Source organism: Aquila chrysaetos, chromosome 9 (genome assembly GCF_900496995.4).
Source record: "Aquila chrysaetos chrysaetos chromosome 9, bAquChr1.4, whole genome shotgun sequence".
Taxonomy (NCBI): domain Eukaryota; kingdom Metazoa; phylum Chordata; class Aves; order Accipitriformes; family Accipitridae; genus Aquila; species Aquila chrysaetos.
In genome coordinates this window covers 29,760,245-29,776,913 of record NC_044012.1, presented here as the reverse complement: position 1 = coordinate 29,776,913, position 16,669 = coordinate 29,760,245, and the positions used below count along the sequence as shown (strand labels likewise).

General features: G+C 39.7%; 1 protein-coding gene across 1 annotated transcript in view; it reads left to right on the top strand.

The window, feature by feature from the left end:
* Nucleotides 1–8,727: 8,727 nt before the first annotated feature.
* The window catches only part of KIAA1671 (KIAA1671 ortholog), a 47,611-nt gene continuing 39,669 nt past the window's right edge, over nt 8,728–16,669 (top strand). The window contains exon 1 of the mRNA XM_030025113.2: nt 8,728–8,901. Within this exon, the coding sequence (XP_029880973.1) occupies nt 8,851–8,901 (51 nt within the window). The 5' untranslated portion in view covers nt 8,728–8,850. The remainder of the gene's footprint in view (nt 8,902–16,669) is intronic.

Sequence of the window (16,669 nt, the reverse complement as noted above, 5' to 3'; positions counted from 1 at the left end):
TCTGACTTGAAGATTTCTGAAAGGTGGAGAAGGAGGACCTTGCCTCAGGATTCTATCAAGATGGAAGAAGTCGTCTGGCTCACTCCTGAAAATATCAAAAGGCTGAGTCGGACAGATTCATTGCAATTGAATGAAAGCTCAGTTAAAAAGAGAAGCAAAAAAAGCAAAGAAGGGCTGGAAGGGAATGAGGCAAACCAAACTGTTCTTGGCAGTCCTGATGATTATTTGAAAAATCAACGTTCTGCCTTTGAGCCAAAGGCAACTTACTTTGCAGTGACTTACCAGATTGCTGGTAACAAAAAAGAGAAAAGTTTTGTTGGTACTCCTAGTGCAAGTGAAACTAATAAAATTTCTAGCTCAAGTGAGGGAGCAGTAATTAATCTGGACCCTGTTTTTCCGGGAAGGTCCAAACCTTTATTGCAGCAATCAAATAAAAATTTCATGAGTACAACTTGTAGAGAAGACTCACGGGAAGTGCATATTAACAAGGATTGGGTCAAAGAAGGAGACAAAGATGACATCTTTTCCAAAAACATTGCATTTGGTAATTTTCATGTATCTAGGAAAGATAACCACCAGTATCGTGAAAGAGGTCTGGATCATTCTAAAGAGAAAATTATAGATGTTGATGCTTTCCTGTTAAAACAGGATCTGGAAAATACAGCTCAAACTGATCTCAAAAGTGGCAAAAGAAAAGTCTCCTCTTACCATGAACCCAGATCCCCCCTGCGTTTTGCACAGTTACATAAAGACAGTGAACTAGTCCCCCAGAAAAGGAATGAAAATAATTATGATTTACCTGGAAGGAAGGCTGAGGATGGTTACAGATCCCAAATTCTTGATATTGATGCACTTATGGCAGAATATAAAGAAGAATCAGTGAAGACCAGTAATGTTCAAGACAAGCTCTCTGGAGATCACAGCTCACTTAGTAGGGAGAAATCAAAGAACAAAAGAAGTGTGTCAGATAGGATGACTTCTTCCTATAGCTGGAAAGCGTGGAAGGGATCAGATCGCTGTTCTGTTAATAACAAACAAGGTGACTGTGCAGAAGAGTACTGCAGGCCAGAGGAATTAATTCTAAATGAAAAGAGCAAAGAGAAACTGGAATCATGTAGCCCTGAATTTGATAAACAAAAGTCCAAAGACAGAAAGTTCAGCCCTCCTTACTGGGGAAATCCTAGCAGCTTTCTTTCAGATAAGTTTGTAAATTCACCTGTGGAGTTCACTAGGAAGAAAACTTTCATCGTTGATGAGGATGAAGAAGTGAACTTAACTTCCAGGAATCAAAGTTCAAAATTTGTAATTGATAAGGTACAGCCTGTAAATGCAGTTGGTAAAGACCAAAAGTGGGAAGTTAGTTTTGCTTCCAAGTTGTCCATAAAGGCGGATGATGGCCTCTTACAGAAAAAGTTGGTCACAAAAGAACAGTTCTTGGAGGTGTCTCCAGAAGGTGATTGGAGCAAAAATGTAGCAAGGAGCTGTATAACAAGGAACAAAGACAATGCAGATAAGATGACATGCGAGAATGACTCTTCCAATGTGAAAAGTAAAACTGATTGGAAGACCTATACATCTGGTTTAGGAAGCGCACCCCCAGATTTAAGACGATCCTATTCAGAAAAGAGCCACCAAGGAAAAGACGATCTACCACTTATGCAAGAAGTAAGGGGAAGAAAGGATCCATACCGATCCAGGCAAAGCTTCCTGTTGGAAAGTGTGGATAATGGGTGGAAACACAAGATGTCATCTCAGTCAGAATCATTCTTCCATGAGGATAAAAAGGTATTACCAAATGGTATCTAAGTGTTTCCTGTAACTAAAATCGAAAATGAACAGAAGCTTTTATTATGTCTCTCTACCGCTTTTCAGTGATAGCTGTGACTTTGCAGCAAGTGAGCAGATACATACTTTTGAATAGAGTTCATTTCCTTTTGGGTTGTATTTTCTCAAGGAATTTGTATTGTACTAGCTGACTAGATTTTTGTTTAAAGTGTATAAATATTTATTGATGTTTCCGTGGAGAGCTTGAAAAAGCTTTAAAATGTGGGCATGTTCTTTTATTAATACTATGAACCTAGGATGTTAAAATTGTTAACTCTGCAATTTTATAATTATTTGAAAAGAAGTAGTTTGGGTTTATTTTATGAGTCGTCAACAGTACTGTTTTTGGAGTTTGGGGTTTTTTTGTTGGTTTTTTTTTTCTGAAGGAAGCAAATTTTTTTTTTTTTTCACTGGGTGAATGGCCCTCATTTGTATGTGAAACTTCACTGCTGGTAGTGACTTTGGTGAAATGCAGGTGATTTCCCTTAACACCATGACAGTTAATGCATTAATGCATAGCCAGTTGGACATTGATGGCTATAATGTTTTTCCATTTTGCGTATTCAGCTTTGGACTCCCTCTGTTTTTTTTTCAAAAGGGCATTTTATATACATATGTATATGTATGCATATATATGTAACAACATACATAACTTTATTTTAACAGGCTTCTAGGAAAGAGTGGACCAAGCAGAGTTCAGACAAAGCAGACGGAACAGACTTCTCATTGGTTTCTACTCAGAGAAGCCGCCACAGTTTTTATAAGGACAGAAGGACAGATAACGGGATGGTATGTTATTTTGGAGGAGGTTCTGGGGCAGGGGCTGGGGAGAGATATGGGAGATGCAGTTTGGCTTACTCCATTCAGCACTGTTTTCGTTTTTGCAAATAGCTGTGAAAGAAAGGGGGGGGTGTGCCTAGCAGAAGGAGCAGATGCACTTTCTGTGGAGTTTAACTGCCAGAGAACTCTTCTCCCTGGGATTCTACCACACTCATCTATGCCAAATTTGTAGCCATGCAGCGTGTTCATTTTTCTTTCTAAGCAAAGAATTTTCATCCTGAACTCTTAAGATGGGTCTACATCATTATGCTTTTTGGGTTTTTTTTTCTCAGCTTAGGTAATGAAAATTGGTTAGATTCCAGAAAATCTTTTATGGAAAATTGTGCAGACAAATAGAACTGTATCATAGCCTGAAGAATGACTTTAATTTTCTTTCTGTAGGGAACACACAGAGAACTATTTATGTGAAGAATCACAGCTGACATTTTTGGTAGTCTGATTTGTCTCTAATATGCATACTTTTGGGGTAAATTCCCACTTAAAATTGTTGGGTGATGTTCTCCTAAGTTGCAGAAGGCTGTCCTGACTTTAGCCCACAGATGAATTTTATGTTGGGAAGTAGCATCCTGTGTCCAGATGCTGTTCTGAAATACAAAGCAAAGATCTGGATCTTCCCAAAGGTATATAATAAATGAAATATCAGAAGTTTCTGTGGAAAGTAAAGGATTTGAAAACCACACCAACAGCACAGAGCTCTACACTTCTAAGAGACATTGCTGCTGCCACTCAAATGCTTCCTTACTGGAAGAACTTGTTTTGAACCACTGCAAGTGCTGTGGTTTTTGTGTTTTGTTCTGTGGGTTGTTTTTTTTGTTTTGGCTTTTTTTGTTTGGTTTTTTTTTTTTTTTATTTAACCTTGTGCGTGGAAACACTGGAATAATACTGTAGTCACATCAGAGTGCGCTCTTTTATAACTCTATGCATACATATTTGAAGTTTTTGAAAATCTGGATGTCCCACATCTTTTCAAAACTCTTCCACTTGTGTGGAAAAGGGGTGACTGAAAGATGTTGCCATACTAACTGTCCCAAGGGCAAATCTCATCTGTCCTCGTAGTCTGCTAGCACACTCATGTGGTGACTGAATGTACTGCCCTCTGCAGACATCCTGTTTTTGTAATTGCTCATACTGCTATTTACAGCCCTTTAATAGAGAATAGACAAAAAAAGAAAAGGAACTGACTTCTTTTTTTCTCTTCTAGTGAAGAAAAAGAAAACAGCCAAAGCTATAAGGATTTTGTAAACAAGTTTCCTAATAGGAGTTTTGGAAACAGGCTCACGTTGTTCCAATTCTAGTCTTAAAACTTCATGGAAGGTATCCAAGGGCTGATATCCCCTTGTCTTTCCCATTTGTAGCATGGACTTCAGGTTGAATGCTCATCTTAGGGGAAGTTTGGGTTATTTACAGAATTGGCAGTTATCATTCCATCCCTAGAAGTTGGTTTATGCCATCAGTTTACAGTGCAAATATGTAAAGGTGTCATTGACAAGGTAGAATATGTGGGAGAAAAGTGCTTTCAGAAATAGTGCTGGGATAATTGAACTATTCAGGTCGCGTACTCAGATAAATACGACTGTTATTCTCCAACTTGCTTGTTAAGTGTGAGGTTACTCAGAATAAACCTTTGACTTCATCAAGTGTAGCCTGAGACAGGAAAGGAAGGCTGTCAACCCCACTAAGAGAGAAAACTTGCATGTCCAGCATCCACTGGAATTCAGTAGGATCTGAGTGCTTTAGTCCTTTGTATTGCTTTGAAAAGCTAAATCGTGGTGCATTTGTTGTTCTGCAGTGCCATGGTAGCAAAAAGGGCAGTCTGGCCTTCGTGCATATAAATTGTGAGTGAGCAGGTGCAGAGAAGTGATTTTTATGTGCTTTTGGGAGGTGGAAAACTCGCCATACTCTCACGTTTTCCAAAGCCCCACATAGATATTGCAGAAGATTATGTAAAACTGAACCATTTCTTCTGGCACCAAGGTTAATACCTTTGTTTTCATTTGGAGAAAATACAAAGACTTTTGCTGTGCAGTCGCTGTTCTCATCAGTACGTTTCAATACTTCCCTCTGGTGGAGAGACGCATTGTAGTTGAGTTCAAGGGATGCGAGAGGTCAAGAGAGATCCACAGGAGAATCACAGTTAAGTGACATATTTCCTCTGAATTTGAATGCAGTCTGTGTTTTGCTTAGTACACCTTTAAGAGAGGATTAGAAAAAACCAAAACTGCTGCTGTCTAGTCTGTCTGTTTAGTTGTGAAGTTATTTGCTTTTTCTTGTGGCATAGTGACAAAAAAATATGCTACAGTGCATATTGCTGGTCACTCAAGATATTGTTACCTTTCTAATAAGACTGTAGTGCTCAAAGTGATAAGTTGCGAATTTTAATGTAGAATAAAAGATACACTTTCATTCACATTCACTACTAAAGTAGTGTAATGAGCTGTCCTGTATTATTTTGATATTTAACAAACCAACTTAAATTAATATGCATTTGTTGCATTATTTCCCATCTGCCTATGATAATAAACAACTACTTGAATGAAATTTTCCAGGACAGCTAATGAACTAGATTCTTAGGGATGAACACAATTGTAAATGGATGCAAGGTGCAATAGTATAATTTTACTTCTGGAGAAGTAATTTCTTTGTGATTATATTCTAGGGAATCTACTTCCAATGATGTTATTTTTCAAAACATTATTTAGGACTTTTTTGAAATCAAGCCATTACAATATACAATTGATGATATGGGATTGGTGGTTGAAATTGTGAAGGGTGATACTCTTGAGATTTCACACTCATCTAGACTGCATTTTTTAGCTATTTTGAGTTTGTATTGCTTAAAAACAGAGTAAGACTTTTTATAAAGATTCCAGTGTTGTTGGTAGGCTATCATTGTCTGTGTTTTTACTATGGGTGGTACTTTGTCTTTTACAAAGAAAATCTTCAGTGCTTTAAGTATTACAAGGCTGGTAAAGCATCACAGCATTCAAAGAGGTGTTGTTCCTGGTGGAAAGGAAAGGTGTTCTGTACTTACAGCAGCAGCTTCCATACTTCACCACCTTCGTAGACTGTGGTGAATTAATGACTGTGAATGTGTCGGACTGTGGTGAATTAATGACTGTGAACATATCATACTATCTGTGGTTTATATGCTGGAGTTTGAGGAAGAATTGGGCTACAACGTCTCTGTGTACTTTAAAAAAAATAATAATGTGTTCTACAACCTGAAAAGATGGTTTCTCTCCCCATGAATAATAGAAATACCACAGTTTGGAACTGCCCCCTTATTTATATGGGCTGTTCCAGAATAGAGGATAATGAAGTCTGGATTTTAATGTGATGGTCCTTGAGACTGTGGAGGTGTCATGCTTTAGAACCTTCAAACTGAGAAGATCTTTGAAGACTGACAGATTTCTTGGAATATATTTTTCTCTGAGGTCAGTAGCACTATACATCTTGTGTACTGGAGAACAAGTTATGATCTGTAAAACTATTCCTGCTACTTTGTAGTTAGATGTTTCAGTATTCTCTTGGCTGCCTTTTTTTGAGATGTTCAGAAAGTGACTTGCGCAGCAGGAGTCAGCCAGATAGCTGTGTCTTTGGTGTTAGGATGGGAGATGGACTTCTGCTTTCTGGGGTGCATGAGTGACAAAGACACAAATTCACCTCTAAGGCAAATGCTTCTAATTTATGATTTCTGTGTGAATATTTTGGCCTTTCTTTCTGATTCTTGGAGGTTAGAATAAGTTTATGATTGTAAACTTTGTTATTTGTTAGTATTTTTTTAACAAGTGACTGACTGTGTTACAAATATTACTGCTAATTGTAGCTTAGTGCTTAAAGGTTCTATTCCAACATAAGATTTTTTTCCTTTCCCTTTTCTCTCTTTGATGTAGCCTGATTCTAGTAAAGAAGGAAATAGTTTCAGATTTAAAGGCATTCACCTAACAGAGAATTAAGGAAAAGAATAGAATTTATGTGAATAAATAACTTCCTGTTTGCTTTGCTAGAGCTAACAGTATTGAGAAGACAAAACTTTTCCCTGCCCATTTAAAAATATTTACTCCTTCATTAAGTAAAATACTCTGTCTGTTGTGGTTTAGCCCTGCCTGCCTCATAGTGTAGGTATAAAAATAAAGTTGTTCTTATGTTTGCTCTGGACAACTGGGATTATAGCTCACAGAATTAGCTGCAAATCTCCTGGACTCTCTAGCAGGCAGAGAGCTCATCTGCATGGGTTAGTGCCTTAGACTGTTGTAGGGGTCTTTTCCCTGGTTTTGTAGCTTGTTGTGAGACTTCAGGTTATTATGCACCCTGTGCTCCCTTAGAAGGCACTATAACTGCAGCATGCTATAGTAAACCACTTGAATTTCAGAAGATGTTTTCAAGTATTGTCTTTCATAAATTGTAATGATTCCATCACAGCTGACACAAGTCTTTAATTCTCTGACGTTCAGTCACAAACCTCAATTCCCGATTAAGTCATCGGGAGTGATAGGAGTCTTATGAATTAAAAACTGTGGAATGTGTGATGCAGCTCGTCCCCCAAATAGAAGTAACTGCACTTGCTCTGTCGGGCTGAAGGGATTGCGCCTTCATTTGGAAACAGAGCAGCTTTAATGCAACTATGGTTTATAACCAAAATTGCTGCTTTGTGTAGTTAAAATGGAGCACTCTGGTACTAGAACTGGTGTAGGCATGAATTATTTTGAAGCCTCTGGTTATACATTTTATTATTTTATATTAAACTTTGGGGGTTTGTCCTTTGGCAAGGAAAATCTGGTATCCATAATGCTGTCCATATAAAGATGCACTTATTTGAGACTGTGATGTGTGGGTGGAGAAGGATTTGTTTAAGAAAATCATAAGCTGTCTCTTAAAAATATTTTGGAAATGAACTGCAGGGGAGAGAGGATAAATATTTTATAAACATGTGCAGATGAATTTATAGTTTGGCATGTCACAGTTCACCAGTGTTTGCAGTTCTGCCCATCACAGGTCTCTCTCCTGCCCATTGAAAAGTAAGCCTTCTCATCTTCTGATTGTGTAAAGCCTCTAATATTGCAGCTTCACTCCTTCCCAGATGGAAACAGATGTACTAAAAAAAACCATCATGTGTGAATTGTTCTGTTAGCCTAAAAACTGAATCTGCCTGGAAGAAAATCAAAAGAATTTGTGAGCTCTACAAGATCTTATAGGTAACCATTAGAAAAGTGGGGGTATTTTTCTTAAAGATCCAGAAGCAAAATTGCAAGCAAAGGAATTGTGGAGTCCTGGAAGCTGTTTTGTGTCACCTCTGTGTTGTCCCTGCCCAGGAAAGGTGAGAGCCTGAGTGCTGCATCAGGGGGAAAGGCAGTCAGGGTCCTCCCTTGACTGGCTCCTGTCACTTGTCTTTCCTTTTCCCATCAAAAAAAGGACATAGGTCAAAAAAGAAGGAACAGATAGAAATGTTACAATTCCAGTTTTTGCTCTTCACAAAATACCTACCACTGTTTGGTCGTTTAGCTCTGCTTCCTATTTCTAACAGCCCAGAGGAGGATGACCCAGTGTTGGTTAATAACTCGGTTTGCCCAGGCTTTCTTTCCTTTTTTGGTAGTATTTGTTTGCTGGGAACATTCCAGTGGTATATAAAAAGACACTTTGTTGTGTCTATTTCTTCTCGTTCACAAAAGATGTTTTTATATTAAAAGCAGGAGCTTTTCTGTCGTGTGTGGCTTTTTTAATTTTTCTTGTACGTTACCAAAAAATAAGGTCAGCTAGCAACCCTGACAACTCTGGTGGCATTAATAGCGTTTCATAATCCAGCCTGCAAAACCGAGTGGGTTTAGAAGCTTCTCTTTCCTTCCAGATGAAGGGCTTTTTAGTGCGAAACCCCAAGTACTATTATTAATTCTAGACTAACACGTTACGGATTACCGAGATGGGAGAAGTCTGAGCAGTTAGATGCTAAATAACAAGTGGTTAAGTCACATGGTGCTGGTAGCTCAGCTACTGCTTATAAGTAGCCACAGCATCTGTTAAAGGCACAGAGCTCAGCGTGGTGACGTGGGGCTGTGTAAACAGACACTGTACATTATTCATGTTGCTTTTAATTGCTCCGGTCTGCTTTTAACTTCTGCTGGAGGCGGGGAAGAGTGGGGAGGCTGACTCTAACGAAGATGGTTTTGTGTTAACTTTGTGCTTTGGAAAATGGAGTATTATTACTGTCCACGTTTGCTGAAGTTGCTGCAATATTTGTGGGTAAGTGTACTCTTTAATGTAATTGCGCTTACCAAGTTGGATGTTTTTAACTGTTTTCAGAAATCCTGAGAATGTTCATGTGTAGCGATGGTTTTACTTTGCAGTTTCTTTCTGATCTTGCTGAATAGTAACATTAAACTTGGGATTTATTTAGGGTGAGAGAGGCTATTTTATCTTTAATCCTCATTTAAAATGAGGAGACTTCAGATTACCTGAATGTGCCTCAGAAAACCCTCTTATTAATTGGAATTTCTTCCTTTTTTATGTCTAACCATAGGAGTTGTAGTTTTGCATACTGCATATTAGAAATATTCTTCCCCATTTGTTTAAAAGCTATCCTTGAACTCTGGAGACTGCTGCTTCCAGAAGTACTCCTTCTCCTGCTGCTAGCTAGAGCTGCTGCCTGCTATTTAAGTAAAATGGCCAGTACTAATGGCTTTAGAAGTGTGTATTTTTACAATTCCTTACTTATTTTTAATTTGACTCTGTTAATAGGTTTCACTTGTCTCGGTGAGCACTTTCTCTTCGAACAATCCTTAGGGCCCTCTTCAGTGAAAAGCTCTTTTTAACAGTCTTCCTTTACTGTGCTAGTCTGCCAGCTTTGAAGGGTTACTTTTGCACAGTGATTGGTATTTGTCTGATATTTTCACATTTATAAAAGATGAATTTGATTTTTAAAGCCTTTATGAATAGATGCTGTATTACTTTGAACCTAATTACTTAATGTTTTAATGTCTTCTGTACTAATCAAGTATCAGTTTTCATTTGTTTGTGGTATTGTCTGCATGAATCTAGCAATTTTTTCAGCTGTAAATTCAGCATGTAATCAGCAGTGACACTTTAAACCTTTTAATGTTAGCTGTTTGCTAGGCACATTTTGAAACCATAGCAAAGAGTTGGCTTCCCTCATTTAACATTTAATTGTACAATCCTTGCCTTGTATGTGCTTTAATCAGTAGTGAGATGAGATTGCCTACTGTAAATTTTTTGCAGCAGGGAGAGAAAATAGTACTTGAAGAACTGGGCATTTTCTTAAAAATCTTTTCCTGTTAGAGACTAGTATTGTAAAACATGGAAGTCTCTGGACATTTCTTAATTTTTTATTTTTTTTTTTAGTTTGATTAGCTAGATTTTTAAGAGGCAAGCTTTCTTTAAATTGTACATTAAAAAATTAGCACAATATATCAGATTTTAGTATGATGAGGGTGCGAATGTTCTTCATGTAAAGAGAAGTGTGAAAGAGGTCTCTGAATGCTTTTGCTTTCACATCTATCTGGTGATTTTCCATAAGGCAAGGAAAAAAAACTCTAAAACAAAACAAACTTTTTGATCAGTCCAGAAGATCACTGGGATGGTATCTACAATTTGCAGTTTAGTCTGTAACAGAACAGGTATGTTATATTTTCTGTGTGTATATGTTCTTTTAGAGGCCTTGAAGTATTTCTTAGGCATTTTCATTAGTGTACGCTCTCCTGCTGTGTTGCAAGAAAATATTGGAAGGACAATTGTGATATTCATATTAAGTATATATATAAAGAAGAAATTTTAAGGGAAAAGCACAGCTGTGCCTTTTGACACTTTCCGTGTTGATGTTACAGCTGAAGGCTACTAAGGAGATATTTATCAGTTCTCTCTATTTATAATCAGGAGTAACCAGAGATGTTGGGTTTAGTTGTCAAGCTTTGTGTTATTTAATCTGTCTTGGGGAGCTAAGATACTTAATTCATTAAGTAGACATACCTGAAGAAGCTGTAACTCTTAATTAAAAAATATTATAATGAAAATCCATTTTTAAAGCTACTATTTTGAGTTATTGATAGGTTGTATCTCTTCTGCTGTGTATTTGTTTTACTCCTATGCAGTGGTGGAGTTTGACATCAGTGGACCCACTCAGTGCCAGCTATCTGCTAATTACTTGCTGATTCCTCTTCTGATCTCCGAATAGGATATGTATTATTGTGATGTGTAGGAAAGTTGTCAAAAGAAATCCTCATAGTATTTTCTGAGCACAGCATAGTTTGTGGTCTGCCTGAATAAGTGTGAAATGATAGCTGGCCACCAAGAAGTCTGTGTCCTGTGGTCATGGGTGTTGAGTGACAGCTCTAAGTTTCTGAAAAGTGGTCTTTGTGTCTGGCAAAATGTTTTGTTCAGTAGGTTGTATTAGATGCAGGCAGAGTTCTGTCTAGTAATGCAACCATGAGCTCCCTTTTCAATTTGAGTTGTAATAATGAGAAGAGCAAGTTTATCAAACCTGGATCATTTGCACTCTTAATGAGGCATGCCGCAGGACTCTGAAATACTGCAGCTTGCTCTTGGTTGGTGTTTTCTTTAGTGTGATGCATAGCACTGAAACAGGGATTACTGAGCAGCAGGTTCCTAGGGAAGACTGAGCATTGAACTTTCTCATGACAGAAGATGGACTAATGAGAGCTACTGAGAGCTATTGCTGCAACTGTACCAACCAGTAAAAAAGAAAAGAAAAATAAAAGAGGAAAGCCAAGAGGGCTGATTGAGCCTTGCAGATGGCTACATAAGGCTTTTATGAGTCTTTTGGATGGTTGTTCAAGAATCCAGAAGTTCCTAGCTGGTGTGATAACACAGTCTGGTTTTGGTCAAATTAGTTGATGTTTCTTTGTTGGGGGAAGAGCAGGACTCTTAAACACCTCTCTGTGTTTGGTTCACTCTCCGTAAATTGTCTCTTTGTACTATACATGTGCGCGTTGTTGGGAGAAATTTCTCAGAAGCTTGTGGTTTTGTGACTCCAGCAATATATCGGTCCTTTGATTCTAACCATTCAGATTATAGGTGGTGTGAGATAACCTGTATGGCATACAACTGAGCTTTTGCTGGTGGTAGGGGAAAAAGGGTCCAGGTTGCCTTTTAGGTCTGTCTGCAGCTCTTGCTAGGACTGCCTGTGGTTTTCCTGCCTTAGCCTGTGTTTTCCAGTAGGCTGCTGGTGGTGCTCCTCTTCCTGGCGTTTTCAGGGCTGGCTCTTCACCATCCAGCTGATGTCAGCACTGATTCCTCTTGCTGCCTTTTCCATCAACCTGGAATCCAAACTTACTGAGTTGCTTTCAGTCATATTTTCAGTTACAAACTGTATTTGTTATTTGGTCCCCTTCAGTCAAACTCTCAGATAAGCATAAAGCAGAGCACTGCGCACTAATCGCCAAATGCGTTGTGGTCATCTGTAGTTGAGCGGCTGAAATTCAGAGACTGAATCATTGCTCTCTGTATTCTGCATCATCACTTCCTTCTCTGCCCTGCCATGTACCTTCCTCCTAGGAGGGTGATCTTCCTGTGATCTTTTCATCATCTTTAATTGGTTAATTTTTGTAATTTTGTATTCAAGTGCCAGTCTTTCAGTGACCATGTGCTATATTTATTATCTTTGAGTATTTTCCAGGGAACACGGGGTATTCATCATTCCTTTTCCAGCTGGTGAGGAGCTTCGCTGCAGCTGATACAAGACATCTTTAGGTCTGACTTGCATAAGAAGTCATTTAAGCGCAGCTCAATAGTCTTGTTGTCCAGCTGCTTGCATCAGTCACACTGTCAAGCTGGTCAGCATGCCAGGTATGCAGCCACAGTAGAGGTTTCCTGTTACTTTGTAATGCCCTTTGTCCAAAAACCAGCTTTTTTGGCTTGCTTGTGGTCACAGCTACTGGTGGAGTGCTCTCGGTTCTGTTCCTGTCCTTAGCCATCTCAAAGTTGTGAGCAATTGTTGCTCTGCCCCAGGGCATTTTGTGGGATGCTGCAATTTTGATGATGTAATCTCTTTTTTGATGTATCCGAGGCTACTGTAGGAGCACCCTGATAAACAATGATCTGTGTCACAAATGCGACCAGGTAACATAAGCCAGCTTGGTGAGTGGAGGCCAGAATTCTTGCAGTGGGGGCAGAGCTGGCAAGAGATAGGAAAGCTCTGGATCTATTCCAGAATAGGTGCTGAAGGAAAAGAATAGGAGCTCTGGCTGATTCTGAACAGGCGCTGCAGTGCTTGTGGGGAGAGAAGGGTTGGTGTCAGGATGTGAACTGTGCAATTTTTAGTACCTTGGTCAGGAACTAGCTGCGACTTTGGTGGTTGCTTCTGCTGAGCCACCTTCAGAATGGTCCTGGCTGGTTTGATGGTTAGTGAGGGACCCTGCTCAGAGTGCTGGCTGGGCCTCCACCTGTGCTGCTGTGGTATCGGAGACAATCAACAGTCAAAATCCTGGGGCTTGATGGAGAGCTATGTGATTGCTGTTCAATGCAGGTAAGACAGATAAAGTCAGTAGATGAGAGAAGACAGCTGGAAAAGCTGAGAGCAGCCACCACGGCACCCCCTTGTATGAGAGAGCACTGTGATCTCTAGTGAAGATGTGGTCTTTCTCTTGACAGCCAGATGTTGGCTTGGTCTGGATCCCCCCACAGTGCATGTGGTAGATGCACAAATCCTGATGCCTCATAAAATGGATAGTTTCATTAGTTTCAACTCAGTGTGACAGGAGAAGCATCTGGGGCAGGTGAGTGGCTGAAGATGCCTTGAAAACATGAAAACATTATAGGTATGGTCTAAGAGGGGTCTTGGCTCCACTTTAACAAAATGAAGGTCCGAAAAGCCTGTGGGAGCCCAGTGTCCTATTAGGAGCAGAGAATCTCTCATAAATCTTGTAGCTGTGTTATACATACGTAATACTGTGATACACAGTTGAAATGCAAATGGGTTCCAGATTCATTGCTCAGTTTTGGCCTTCTGGTGTGGATGATGATGGTGAGTCTCTGGAGCATGCTAGGTACCATTCTTGATGAGCTGTTTCTTCTCAGTCTGGCACTTGTCTTTGTTCAAATAGCAAACAAATGCTACATCCTGAAAGCATCCAAAAGAAAATGGCATATTTTAAATAAAGTGTTACCCTGCAGCACTGTGATGGTTTAAAAAGACCTTATTCTTTATCAACAGTCATTAAACAATAATTACAAAATCAAAAGAAAATTGATGTATTTAAGTAAGAAGTAAGATCTAAAGTTTGTTTTGACAAGATTTTAGTTGCTACCTTTTAAAAGTGGTTTTGATACCTCTTTATCAGGTGACTCCAAAGGAAGTGGCAGCTCGTTAATAACCATGCTGTCGTGGCATGTCACTGCAATAGTATTTTGATGGGGATGGAAGGAAACCTTAATCATCGGTCTGTGTGCCACGGGTAATGGTTATCACTGATTTAAGGGAGGGAAGGCATTCTGTGTTGGTGTTGTGTGGCTTCCCTTTGTGTGTGCTGCCTGGGGATTTCCTGTCGACAGTGCTGCTATTCTGTTATGGCGTTTACTTTTGATGATGGGGCAATCACATTTCAGGCATACATTTTTTCCAAAGACTTAAAAATCCCTCACACCCAGGTAGTGTCTGAGGTGTATCTGCTGTGCTGATGTCAGCAGCTAAATCTTCCTTTCAAATAATCTGAGTACATGAAGCCCTGTTGCAGGGCATTTTCCTAATTCCTGAATGCTGCTGTAGAAGAGGAATTCTAACTTTTGTGTCATTGCTAAGAGCAAGCAGACAAAATAAACCCGGCCAAGGAAGCCCGTTCCCCGCAGGAACGCGAGAGAGTGCTGTTCAGCTGTGGGAGGCCGGCGTGCTGGCCGGAGGCCACTCGTCCTTGCGCAGCTTCAGAGCTCACACAAGGAAACAGTGCAGAATCCAAGACAGTTTGTTTTAAGTAGGTGTGGTATTAAGTTTAATTTACCATAAAATGCTTTTATGAAATAGTGCATTCTAGGTTAACTCAGTGCAATAAGGTTTGCATTCAGTAAGATGTAACCATTTGTAGACCTGGTAATTTTTTTTGTAATGACTGTGTCATTCCGGGCTCAGAGCAGCTGGAGCTGGGGGACTGTCTGCCCCTGTCCCCCTCGCCTTTAATTTGAGTCTGAAGTAGGGAGTATGCTTCTGGTACAAGGCTGAAGTGGATTGTTAAACCTCATTTATACATACAAAGCAGAGGTAACTTCACTGCCTCCCTACTAATATTTTGATCTAAAGTTGTTTTGACTCAGTTCCTGCTTTCCCATGCTGTTGTCCATGTCGCTAATGCTGGGAGACAGCCAAGTTCCCACTATTGTTCCTGTTCTTTCAGCAGTTGTGAGTTGTTCATACAGCCAGTGCATGTTTACTGTACTGAAAGGAAATGGCATTTTAGAGAGCAACTTGAGCATGGTGAAAGTAGTCCTTTGTAGTGGACTTTCCTCAAGATATGACAGGACTCTGTACTGCAGTGCAAAGCTGCTCTTTACAAGTAACTTAAGGTAAATCTTAAGCCTGAATGAAGCTTGGAAAAAATGTACTATTTGGTTTAGTGATTCACGGTTGAGGCTAATAAATACCTGCCACATTAAGGAAGGCAGTATAGATTATTTGCTAACCACAGTGCATATTTGGCAAGTTTTGATTGCTGGGGTTGGAGATTGCAGATGTTGGATGAGACTGGATTTACTTCTGGATTTGTTCCATAATTCAGCAGTATTTCACAGTTCAGGGCAGGAAATACACCAAATCTAGTTGAGAATGCAGAAGGAATTTTAGCAAATCATTGTTTTAACTCCACAAAGATCCAGACCTAGCAGGAAATAACACACTTAATCTAAAAAATGTAAATGAAGGCCACGCCTGTAACAATGACCCTGATAAGCAATTTAAGATGTAGTCTTCTGCAGTGTCCCGGGAGTGTTCTTGTACCAAGCCACTGCTCTGGGCTCCAGAAAAGCATCTTCGCTGGCTGTAGCTTGGTGCAAACATGGGGTCGGCTGGCTTGTGGTCCCCCACCAGTGCACTGACCGCGTCCTGGGGAACACGGGAGCATCGGGCTGTTGTGTGGCTGGGCTGTGCAGCCACCCTCCTGTCAGGTGACGTGGGGCTGACGTGCTGTGCATGGGAGGAGGAGGAGGCAGTAAGAGCAAAGAGTCCAAGAAATAATGGAATCATGTATGCATGCAGTGTTACACAGCAATGGCAAATAAAAATAAAAATGCCATGTTGCAAGATAAAATGGATGAAGGACATATTGTATAAACTTATACCTGCTATTTGTTCTACTTACTGCGATCAAGAAGTGGCTAATGTAAACGAAAGATGCATGGAATAGTGTTTTGTAGGGAGAAAATGGAAAGAACAATCAGGCACTCAGTGCTTCCCAGCTGTGCAGTGGGAAGGTGGTTTAGACAGTTGTTAGGCGGTATGTGATTAAGCTGAGAACAGCTGAAATGATTTAAGATGCAGTTTTACCTTCCAGCTTCTTCTTACTACTCTTTGAAGAAGGAAATCCCTTGCACAAAAAAGCATGCTCTTCCTTTGGAGTACTCTCTGAATTCTGAAAGTCAGATTTGAACCTTCAGTAGCTGGAGATTACCTGAGCACCCCCTGTGAGAAAGAGAAATACTACCAAATTTCTGCAGCCAGATGGTAATGAAAAGTTCTGTATTTTATCTCTTTGAAAAGGATGACAGAAATGCACTATTTAAGAAATAGTAAACTTGGCATTTACTGACTGATTTAAGAGAGTAGTGCGTTTTGGACCAAATTTAGATTGGATATTAGGAAGAATTTCGTTACTGAAAGGGTTGTCAGGCATTGGAATAGGCTGCCCAGGGAAGTGGTTGAGTCACCATCCCTGGAGGTATTCAAAAAGTGCATAGACAAGGCACTTCAGGACATGGTTTAGTGGGCATGGTTGGTGGTTGGACCTGATGATCTTAAAGGTCCTTTCCAACCTAAATGATTCTATGATTCTATGAA